Below are 12115 nucleotides of genomic sequence, written 5' to 3'. Positions count from 1 at the left end.
TATATTTATACCAACTATACACACACACACACACACATATATGTACATTAGAAAATTGAGACTACTGAATTTTATTATTAGGAAGCCCCACAGAAGATAATAACCAGGGGATGGTGTAGGCTGGAAGTGCATGCAGAGTCAATACATCCTGCTTGTTAAACATCGTTATCTATGGTGTTCTTTCCTTAAGAGAATGGATTTTAACTTTGCAATGCACTGAAAGGGATTTAAAAGATTACCACCACATGTGGAATGATCACCACCGAAGCTGACTGAATGGGAAATGATGGAGCAGGTCCTTCTTCTAAAATGTTCTCAAAATAGTCTTCCTTTGTGCTTTCATAAGTCACACCGAGATTTTGTTTTTTTAACATGACTGCACCATGTTATTTGTTTGGACAGGTGTCCCAAAAAATGTTTCAGAAAGCCACTTCATTGATAACGCAAACCAACTAGGAAGTTAAGAGGAAATGTTCTGAGCGATCCCAACCCAGTGTGAAGGACACTTTCGATTTCAGTCCCCTTTCCAACTCTCACTGGCTACAAACTCATTCTGAGGCACAGTTTTTGAACTTTATTATGGCTCCCACTTGCTTTCACTGCAGCAAAGCTGAGGAGCTGAGGAGTATCGTTCTTGACTAGGCTTAAATTTTAAGCTAACACTTCACCGCAGAACGTGGGTAAAAACTATCCATCCAAATTATTCTGTATAAATGAGAGGCGAATCCTAAAAAACAAATGTAATATCAAATTTGACAGGTGAGGCACATTCCAATTGAACTAAAAAAAAAAAAAATCTCATGGTCTCTAAACTTTCCAGTGCTAGAATATATAATTCATATCTTTAAAAAAAACCACCCAGATTCTCCTCAGGAATTGCTTTCCTGTTTTAAGTTTTTTCAACTTTCTAAGGTATTTATCCTCATTCTGATTGCTTCTGTCCACTATCTGAGTTTTTTATTGTTTTTCTGGGTCTGTGTTCTACCAGGAACAGAAAGTGGGGAAGTTAGGGGTGTGGGGGAGGGGCAGAAGTAAAGGACATCCTTCACTAACACATCTGAGAAATGCCAACGGAACAGTGTTTTATCAGATACCCAATGAACAGCAAAGTGAATCATAGTTCATCGGCTAATAGCTAAGTCAACCTGAGAGTGACTGTTGGGAACTGAAGGGAGAGTGGTTCATAGGAAGCACAGAAACCCCTTCCAGGAGGTCTGTAGGGCTCAAAGTTCTGAGAAGTAGCCTAAGCCCATTGTTCTGAAGATTTCCCCTCCCGTGGAAGACTTCATTTGCACAGATCTGAAAGCTCAGATATTCTGTCTGTGCCAGCAATCCCTCAGTGCTGCTGTTATATATGATGATAATCACATCTTTTAGAAAATTAAATACAGAGAGGCATCGGACTACTTGGGGCTGAGAGGGGAGTTAGTCACTCAGTCCAAGGGACAAGGTTGGCAGCTCAGAACTCTACCAATTCAAGAGACTTTAAAGTTCTTAAACTACCAGGCGGCGATGCTGGTGTAAAACGGTCTCCCTGTCAGCATGTAAAGACCTTCTCTGCTTTTCTCATTTACTGCAGAGACTCTGCCAGCAAAGCAGAGAACTGTGTGCCACAAAAACTATCTTTACCCGTCTGTTTCCAGGCGAGCTCACCCTAATTATACCTAAACAGGATTAGTTAGCGATCTACAGTGGTCTGAAATGCTGCTCTGGGTCATCTGAATTGACTCTTCCAAGTCTGTTAAAATACTCAAGAATTTAGTGAGAAGAATAACTGAAAATAGTTGGAGATCATTCAGTAGTCACGATTACTCATGCTCAAGTATTGACTAGACGACCTTGTCTAGCCCAACCGTTAGAACGATTATCAAGACTGATCCAGCCCAGAATTCTCCACAGGAGAAACTAAGTTGTGGTATGAACATGCAGTGTTTTTCAGAGCTATAGATACTTCATCTATTACTACGGAAGTAAAATATACACTTAATATTAATTTTATGTAGATGAGTATATTTATGAAAAGGATTCAGTTCCCCTGTTTGGTGTAGCCCCTCGTCATTGAAACCGGAAAGCTGTCTGGGTAGCTGGTTTGTTCATGCACATTTTTGACAGGCAGGTGTCTTCTGTTTTGTGACACCTTATTAAATGGCATGCTATGAGATAGGTTATGTTCATACAGTTATGATCAAATTAATGACAGCTTTTCTCTAGCTTAAATGAAAAAACCTGTTACTGTGGAATAATAAGGTTTTAATTGCACATTTAGTGTACAGATAGTAGAGCAAGAGCTGCATTCATATACTTGTAAGAGGTACATTAAAAAAATTCATTTGCAGTGAACAGCAATTCTGCTCTAAGGAAGGAAAAGTTCATTCATGCCAGCACTTAAGATTATGAAGGGATTCTGCTGCTCCTTGGGCCTTTATTGGGCAAGCTAAATTTGTTGGAGTGTTAGTGTTGGACTGTGTCTATTTGTGACGTTATTAAGCAGCTATAATAAAGTTTGGACACAGATTGCATTTAAACCTGCTTCTTTCTCTTGGAAATACTGCCACGCTTCCCTGCCTTCCACTTGCTTAAATAAAACACGTTCATTAGCACAAAACTAAATGTTTTGCTAATGGCATGGGTATTTTAGAGAAAACTCCCTTTGGAATGAAATTGACTCTACCGTTCGAACTCAGCATCTTTCCTGTTAATGTTTGTACGTGACTTACAATGACAAGGATATAAGTGCTGCTCCACAGTACTCCGTAACAAGATTTTAATGACTCTGTTCGGGAGAAGAACATGTTATTCCGTAAAGAGCAGAAGAATCACGGCGATGCTGCGCAGGGCTGGAAGTGATTTCACGAATTTATGCCAATTGCCACCTGAGCAAAGGTGTTGAGATAGTGTTCCATTAAAGAATAATGACATCAGAGTCACCCAGGATGGCCGGGCATCTTCACCTCTGCATTTCCTTGTTGTATAATCACGTCGCAAGTTTTATTCCTGGGTAGAGTGTGGCCTCAATTCCTTAGATATAGGTCCAGCGTACAAAGTCTCATAGATGTCTCATAGAAAACACACAGAGAGAGGAACAAAAGGAAGGAGGATAAGAACCTGAGAGGATACATAATATATGCCTAATAATTGGGGCAACACAATGTTCTATGCAAATTAATGGTTTATAATGGTTTTCATTTTTTTGCTCTAGCTTACTGAGTTGAATTAGTGCTTTCCATAGGTGCATGGACAGAGTCAAATCAACTCAGCATGGGAAGTGCTAAAATGCTTGTGTCCGAAAAGTGGTGGTTACACTGTAGATGCTACTGAGTGCCTGTCACTGTCTTTAGCACACAAGGGTTTATACTTCTCAGCTCAGTGCTTAGGGAGCACACGTCAGAGTGATTGCCTTGCAACCACTGACTGCCTGACACTGTCCTTAGCACAGGTCTGAGCTTCTTGGGTCGTGGCCATAGGATGCAAATGTTAGTCTAATCTGTATTTTGAATCACATTAAATCATCTGCAGAACTGGCAGCCTGGTGCCATAGATCAATCACTTAATCATAATTTTGTATTAAATTGTCTGAAAAGACATTTTATTTTACCCAAAGCTATCAAAGAGTGTGAAAGTCTTAATACATGACTTTAAAAAAACAGTATTATTTGAAGAACAAATTGCAAGGTGTGTTACTATAGGAAACCAAAAAACAAGCAAACCAACAAAACCAATAATCTCAGTTCAATCAATCAGTATTTCTACATAAATGCGCAACAACAATACTGCCTGATGAGAGCTCTACATGTCACTTTTATGTCTTATTTGAGAATTATTACTAATACCATCTGCTAATTTTTAAATGCATGTACTGGGATGTACTTTTTGTAAGGGAGTTTTGGTTTAATTATAGTAAGAAATGATTGTGGAGAGGTAATAATATTATTCTATAATTATACATGGGGAGATTAAGAATTATGTTCAGTTCCAGTGTTTGAAAGCCACAGGGCCTGGATTTGAACCCAATATCTGCCTGTGAAGGTTACACTATTTCTATATTGTCTCCCACCAGGCTCAGCTCCCAGTTACTACCTAGTTAGTAGAACTCGAGAAGCAAGGAAAAATAGACCTTATGAATAGATCATATAAATATTTTTCCAAATAGCTTAAATAGTTGTAAACACTTGGAGAAAGAACAGATTTGAATGTTCTTCCATTGTTGAATTTGAAGAAAAATGGAGGACATTTAAGAACCCTCAAAGCATAAACTGCAGACAGTATAAAAATAACTGACTTTACTCATTTCAGATTTAAATAGCGTCTTATGTGTTGCTTGTTTGCTTTGTGTTTTCTCAGTTTTAATAGATTTGACACACATATCTGAGAATCTAAGCAGCTATCTGGAATTGATCCATTGGACTGGTGTAACTGGATACCTCAGTCATGACGCCTGGGTTTATTACTACATTAGCTTCTTCATCTTTCAGAGTCACTTAACCATAGCTTTGTGCTTGACACTGGGCTGCTGTCATCATTACTGCTTTTTCATTTGCAAGGATTTATCAGTCCAACAGTTGCGTGTAGCACACCAGCCAATAGACATCAAATAAGATTGTGCGAAGAACAGCTATATGAAGCATGACCTCTGCAAAGGCAGGTAGATGCCCCGAAGCAGCGATTATGCCGTGTGCCAACGGGGTAAAACTTGAATCATCTCTCTGTCTCGTACAGCATGGTGTGTCTCTAACCCCTTAGAACAAGAAAGTGGAATGCATACATGGGAACAACTGAGATTTTTCTATCCCCAGACCTCCTGTTATAATAGATGAAAACTTGCTAAGATTATTTTTAGACCGTGGAGATTTTACTGTTTGATATTTTGTCAAACATAAACTTTTAGTGGAAAGTGTTATATTTTAGTTCTAAAAATAGGGTAATGTTTATGTGGTGTCTTAATAACATTTCCTTGTTAAAATGCTGGATTTTGTAAAGATTACTCAAGGAACTCTTACATGCCAGAAAATCCAAATTTATAGATTACAGCAGGCAAGATACTATTTATCTTCATCCAGTAGTAAGCCAGAGTTTAAAGTTGATCATTTGGACTTTTTTTTCAATGAGCATAGAAATTATTAAATGATTGATTTGTCTTTGCTCAGTTTTAATGATTTTGTTTTTTAAAATATCCTTTTGTGCTTATTAGGTGACTTAATTTGGAGATGGTTATCTATACTCATAAAATTGTTTTATGTTTAAAATAGTATATTGAAATATACATGAAAATTTGTATGTCTTACTGATTCTACCATTCTATTTTGTATAAAACTAGAGGTTTCTAGAGTGTGTGCTGATATATGCTCATGTGCATAATTTATTCTATATTGAAAAGAGCAGACCCCGAGTTTACCTCTATTTGTTGCCCTCAGACATATCTGGATTTTTGTCTAAGACTTCCTTCATTCTATTTCTGTGTCTCTTCTTTCGTATCTAAAATTTATTTTGTGGTGGTCAGTACTGTCAAGACCGATGTTTCTAGGGCATTGTGATGCTCTATCCTCACAGCAGATGTTAGCATCATCTGCATTTTAGACATGAGGAAACTGAAAGAGAAAAAGTCTGAAAGTATCCCTACCACATTGGCTTTAATACAGAGTGTCATGTGTCTAACCATAATCTCTCCCAATCAAATAGAAGGATCAAATCTAAAATAGACTGTCCACTGTCATTTGATACTAGAAATTATTTTATTGGATACTCCTCATCTGAGAAAAGGATTGAACTAAGAATTCTGTACAAATCTTAATGGTTTATGTTTCAACCCATACTTATTAGATAGTTCTTATTTTTATACAATTGCCTCTTATGGTCATATTTTAGTTTCCTTTGGCTTTTTAAGCTATTATTTTTGCCAAGAGACAAAAATGCACTACAAAAGTATGCATTTATGATATTTTGTGTGTATATATATTTATAGTTAGCTGAAGATATCCCTATCCATATCCATATCCGTATCTGTATCTGTATATATCTATATCTATATACCTGTGTATATCTGTATCTATACCTTTGTCTATCTATATCTATATCTATATATCTCTGTGGATATGTATATTTATTAATGCATATGTAGATACATGCACACAAAGAGACTTTCAAAGACGTAGGAAACATTGGTTTTGTTTAAGGAGGTTTTTAATATTGTTTGTTTTTGAAATTATGTGAAGACAAGGCTTTACTTCATACACAAAAGGCCAACAGAATATTCCCACAGGTTTTTAAAAAACAACAGTAACATATTTACCTTCAGACAAAGAAATAATTATGGGAATACCATAGCAACCTTCAGGTGGCTCAAAGCTGAGGCTTCAAAGGGGCTGGGCAACCCTCCCCCACAGCCTTCTTGTCCTCTGGGCCACGCTCTCCTGCTTTATCTCCTGTCTTATCTCCAGTATCCCACCTCTCTGCTTCATTAACCCCTTCCTGAAACCCATCAGTTCTTCTCTCTCAATCTTTTCCAACACCTCCTTACCTTTTCTATTGTTTCAACACCAGTTTTACAAATATGTTCCCCAGGTTACACTTAATCGTTTTTTCTAACCAGGAAGAAAAAAACCTTAAGAAAATGTAGATGAGCCTTTCTCAGCTAATGGTAGTCACAGATCATGCTGGATAGAGTTTATGGACAAATGTTATCATGAAAATACTTTTTCAGCATTTCCCGTAATGATCAACTATGTCCATTAGCATCTATGACATACTATCTATAGACATAATGTTTTCTTTCTTTTTTCCTTTTGACACCTGCTTTCTGGGAGCCCTTCACAGACTGTGTGGAATGAGCACTGAATGGCAGACAGCCTGCTGAGACTCTGTCCTTCCTGAGATATTTCCACATTCCATGGTCTCTATAATTCAACATGCCCATCATGCTGTAACTCCCAGTGTAATAGGGGCAATGGGATAAGTAGCAGTTGGCCACAAGACAAAAAACAAGACAGCTGGCCTTGTGTTTCAAAAACATTTTTGAATTTTGCGTGTCTTTTTGTAGTATAACTTGAGATTAGCTATGGTAGAGCGAAGTCTAGAATTACCTTATTATTGAGTTTAATCCTTTCATTTTTCATAGCTGTCTTAGTCAGGGTTTCTATTCCTGCACAAACATCATGACCAAGAAGCAAGTTGGGGAGGAAAGGGTTTATTGAGCTTACACTTCCATGTTGCAGTTCATCACTAACGGAAGTCACGATTGGAACTCAAGCAGGTCAGGAAGCAGGAGCTGATGCAGAGGCCATGGAGGGATTTTCTTACTGGCTTGCTTCCCCTGGCTTACTCAGCTTGCTTTCTTATAGAACCCAAGAGCATCAGCCCAAAGGTGGTACCACCCACAAGGGGCCCTCCCCACTTGATCACTAATTGAGAAAATGCCCCACAGCTGGATCTCATGGAGGCACTTCCCCAACTAAAGCTCCTTTCTCTGTGATAACTCCAGCCTGTGTCAAGTTGACACACAAAACTAGCCAGTACAATAGCACATCACAAAATAAACAAAATAAAGCAGCCTTTTAAAAGAACAACTTATCAAAGGCTAAGCAGCTGTGCCACTTAAGGAAATAAAACCAGGTGTTCACATTAATGTTAAAACATCACATTTTGTAATACCCATTGGTAGAGAATAATTTCTAGAGGTTTTTCTCAGGGGACCCTATCTGATATTAGTGTAAAGTGGATAAGTGCACTAACACAGCAATGTTTTTTTTTTTTTTGCTATAACAATTCTGCAAACATAAACAGTTTATTCACAACACACCCCTTTCATTTTGTTCATATATATCATATAATATTTATGAAATGTACTGTGAGTCTTCCTAATTGATCCAAATTACATTAAAAAGTACAATTAGTTTTATGAGATCTGTACTTTGGAATTTGGTAAGCCATTGCACTGTTCTTCCTTTTTTGCTTTCACAAATGTTCTTCTGTTCACACAGAGATAATATTTTTCAGAACATAGAACAGGTTCTGCTAGCACCACCCCCTCCAGTTTTTATGCTATTTTGAGAACATATTTTTGTAGCATAAGTCCTTAAGGGTTGAGAGCATCCTCTGCCTGAACTCCAGTGACCAAAGATATTTCTCTACAGAGGTCTACAGAATACAGCCACCTCCTTGTCTTCCCAAGTGAGAGCATTCTCAGAATCATTCTCCTTCAGACAAGGGAACTATTTCCATGAGCAAATATCTTTGTCATAGTTAGAGACATTTGAAATAATAATGGAAGTTGTTTTAAGAATATGGCAAAATGATAGAAGGAAGACATACATATGTTTTTATAAGTATATGAACATGGCTGTCCCAGAGAATCCAGGAGTGTGTTTGGTACAGCGAGCACCACCTAGCAACTGTTAGTTAATGTTTACTAGTACTGAGATTGTAGCTTTATGATAGAGTGTTGATCATATATTTTCTTTCCTTTCCAGGTAACCCATTAACCACTCCACCACTCCTAAATCAAGAAATCCTCATGGCTGGGTTCATGGAGAATAGAAACTGGACTCCTGTGGTCACCTTGATGATTTTTATACTGCTGAGAAGAGACATTTAAACCCCATTTCCAGGGGATTCTACGGCTTGACTTCTACTTCTTGCTGAAACTTAAGACTTTAAAGAAGTCTGAGGTGAACTTTGGGTCCTGAAGACTTCGTCGGCTGTGAACTATGCTTGGCTCACAACACTTCTGAGGGAAGTGGACACTCTTCTCCACGGAGCTGGGATACAGCTGGTTTTCTGGGGTGACACCAGAGACTGTCACCTGTAAGGTTCCTGCCTTCAGCGGTGACTGTTCTTGTCTCCCAAGCTTGCTGTTCTGTCATGGATGTGCTCCTGGCTCCTTTGTTCCTTGTCTGGCAGGCTGTGCACAGCTTTAATGACATTCCCTTTGCAAACTCTTCCGGCATGGCATAGACAGAGACCATTTTATTGGTATTCTAACCTTGAGACTCTGAGAGCCTACATGTTTTAGCGTCTTGCTCTTGCCTCTGTGAAAGGAATAGAAGTATTTATCCATTGATTAATGATAATCATTGGCAAATCACAGTGATCTGAATACATCCCTCATATAAGAATGTGTAAGCGACCTGACGTGTTTCCCCCAGGCTAACGCGAGATTGCAGCTCTCTGACAGTTGAACGGCAGTTAGGGCTGGATTCCAATTCCCATTACACAGTACTCTGTGCCTCGAGTGCACTCTTCCTCCCAGAGTTTTTCTATTTTAAGTGTGCTTCCTTTTTTTCATATCTCCTTTTACTTTCCTTCACAGAATCATCAGTGTACAGTCAAGTTAGCAGAGAGCTTTTGATTAAAAAAGAAAAAAAAAACCTCACCAGGGATGCATGTACTTCTCTAATTTCTCATCACATTTCTTCTAGCATTTTCTTAAACTATTTTTCTGTTTCATTCTAAGATCGTCTCTTGCTCGATCCCAATGACTGCTTGAATGCTCATATATTTGTTCAGTCTGTGGATAGAAAAAGAAAAAAAAAACTGTTGATTTTGACCACAGAGGTCTAAATACTTGCTTACGGTTGTTCCATCCAAACAATTCTTGGCCAGTATTTTGTCTATATTTTCACAGCCATCCTAAAACTTGTGATTTTTAGTTCTTCGTGATTTTTTTCTTACAAATATTTAAAGGCCTTAAACATTGATTTACCTTTTTCTAAGTTATCACAGAATGTATAATTTTGTACTGCGTGTCTTTTGTTTCCCTTGTGATGTGGGGGAAGGGAAGAGTGGGTACTGAGTTGCTACCCTATAATAATAATACTGTGTTAACCTATAGTTTGAAGGCATATAAAGGCAAGGGTTTTCCATGTCTTAATTATTTTAGCTTGATCAAAAGATGCTTCACAGATCATCCTATTAGGCGGTCCATCATTTTAGTGAAAGAGTGAAGATGATTGGGACTTCTTGTATTTCTAGAACTCACTGACAAAGCCAGTTAACCTTAGGCTGATTTCTAATATGGAGGTTCACATATTCTAGAGAAGAACTTGTATCTGTTAGTCTGTAACAATATTCAAAGGGTCACACATTAACTAGAACCTTTAGTAGGAAGAACAGATGAAAGTGTAAAAATCTGTTAAAAATTAAATTGGACAACTACTCATGAAAATGTGGAATGAGGTGATTTCTGACTCACTTTTAATTGTATAAAACCAATTGGGTGGTTGAACGTGGGTTTCATAATGGGTCAAGTCTACACAGAGTCAAAATGAAAGGAGAAACAGTTGTGCTGGACTTTCTCTGTCAAACAAATTCTCACTACTTTATTTGGTACAAAATGAATAGCTATCATTTTGGATATTATGAGTTCATCCCAGGTTTGTTTAAATTATGGATCATGCTTCTCATTTCAAAAACTATGTCGTTTAAAACAACACTGGAAATTCTGTATTATATAAAAGTGTAATACATGCGTACCAATAGAAAAAAATAAATGGAATTTCAAATATATGAACTAGAATATTCCCAGTAGATTAATGTTGTGACTATTCAGAAAAAATAAATAAATAAAATTGGAATATACAATGGACTCACTTTCACAAGTACAATTTGACAAATCTGGTTTCTTGTATCCTATTTTTTAAAGTACCCTAGTTAGTAACCAATACAACTCTGAATTTAGATGGAAGCTGATGAATTTTTCAATCCTCTTTTAATAAAGTTCTATGCTTAATTTTCCATTCGCATAAGGTTCTGACGTTTGACCTGCCTCTTAGGTAACTGAGAAATCAGGCATCGGCACCTGTGATGTCCCTTCTGAAAGCACCTGTCAACACAAATGCAAAATCCACCTCCTAACGAAAGCCGTAAGCATAGCTTAACTTAGGAAACACATGAGAGTACAAGTATGCATCAATACCATGACTTAAATATCTTTGAAAATGCCTCTTTATTCTGAAATTGTTTAAAATTCACAAGAAGCTGTAGAAGATAGTGTAGAGTATAGCTCTCCTCTTTCTCATCTTGTCTTTTTCCCTTGGGGATAATGTTGGTCGTTCAAGATAGTAATACATTGTCACAACACAGAAGGTCACACGGGTGTAATTCCATGAGCTCAAAAGGTGGTTTGTTCATATTTCTGTCAGTGTCCACACGTATACTCTCATCCTTTGAAAGTGTGTTGGTGACATTTCACTGTAGGATCCTGGAATATGCATCAGATGTGAATGTGAGTACGTGGACCAATAGATGAGTGGTTATTACAACTCCAATGTTCCTAGTTTTAGAATAACAACTTACAGCTTTGTTTTACTTCATTTCTACATTTTTTTGGTTGCCTTGATAGAAGGAATGTTTAACTCCAAACAGAACTCTATGTGGTTTTAAACTTGGTATTGTTTTTAATGTGTAGTAAGAGATCTGAGAACCTATGCTACGGTTGAAACAAAAAAGCTTCCCCAACCTTCGCCAGGAATAACTGCCTTTAGTATATATGATCATGACACAGTTTCATTCAGTTAACTAATTTATGTCTGTGTTTAATCGAGTACCCAGGCAAAATGAATATATGCTGATGAAAATTTTATACACACATTTATATTTATATGTGATATAAAAAAGATGCAAAAAATATCAAGTAGGGGACTTTTCATCATTCCGTCTGTCTCAGGTTGATTCACTAATTTACATGGAATCACCATGACACTGGGGACAATGGGTGACAGCACTAGAAAGGTAGGGAGACATACATTGCATACTTAGGTGCCCATAACAGAACATTATTATTTTAGTCAGGTAAAATTTTACCTCTTCTTTATTCTCTATTCTGCCTTTTTCTCCCTCCTTTCTTCTTTTCTTTTACATATTGAATACATTAGCAGAAGAATACATACATATACACATATATGTGCATGTCTGTACTGTATTTGTGTATGTCTTTACATATGTGAGTGTGTTTATTGTGTATTTTTGTATACAAACACAAATATATACAGATTTTTGTATATATACACAAACATAAATGTGAGTTACTGGTTAGTTTTGTTGGCAAATTTCCTTCTCAGTTGTCTTAATTTTCACTCTGAAGGAATATGAAATGGATTTGTCAGTCATCCAGCACTTAACTGAC

At 37.3% G+C, this 12115-nt stretch overlaps 1 protein-coding gene across 1 annotated transcript in view; it reads left to right on the top strand.

Moving 5' to 3' along the window:
• Tafa2 (TAFA chemokine like family member 2) overlaps positions 1–10629 on the top strand; it is a 408308-nt gene extending 397679 nt beyond the window's left edge. Inside the window, exon 5 of the mRNA XM_052165801.1 lies at positions 8463–10629. Within this exon, the coding sequence (XP_052021761.1) occupies positions 8463–8474 (12 nt within the window). The 3' untranslated portion in view covers positions 8475–10629. The remainder of the gene's footprint in view (positions 1–8462) is intronic.
• The last annotated feature ends 1486 nt before the right edge of the window (positions 10630–12115 follow it).

This window comes from Apodemus sylvaticus, chromosome 20 (assembly GCF_947179515.1).
Source record: "Apodemus sylvaticus chromosome 20, mApoSyl1.1, whole genome shotgun sequence".
Taxonomy (NCBI): domain Eukaryota; kingdom Metazoa; phylum Chordata; class Mammalia; order Rodentia; family Muridae; genus Apodemus; species Apodemus sylvaticus.
The sequence above is the reverse complement of the archived record's forward strand: the minus strand, read 5'-3'. Positions and strand labels throughout refer to the sequence as shown.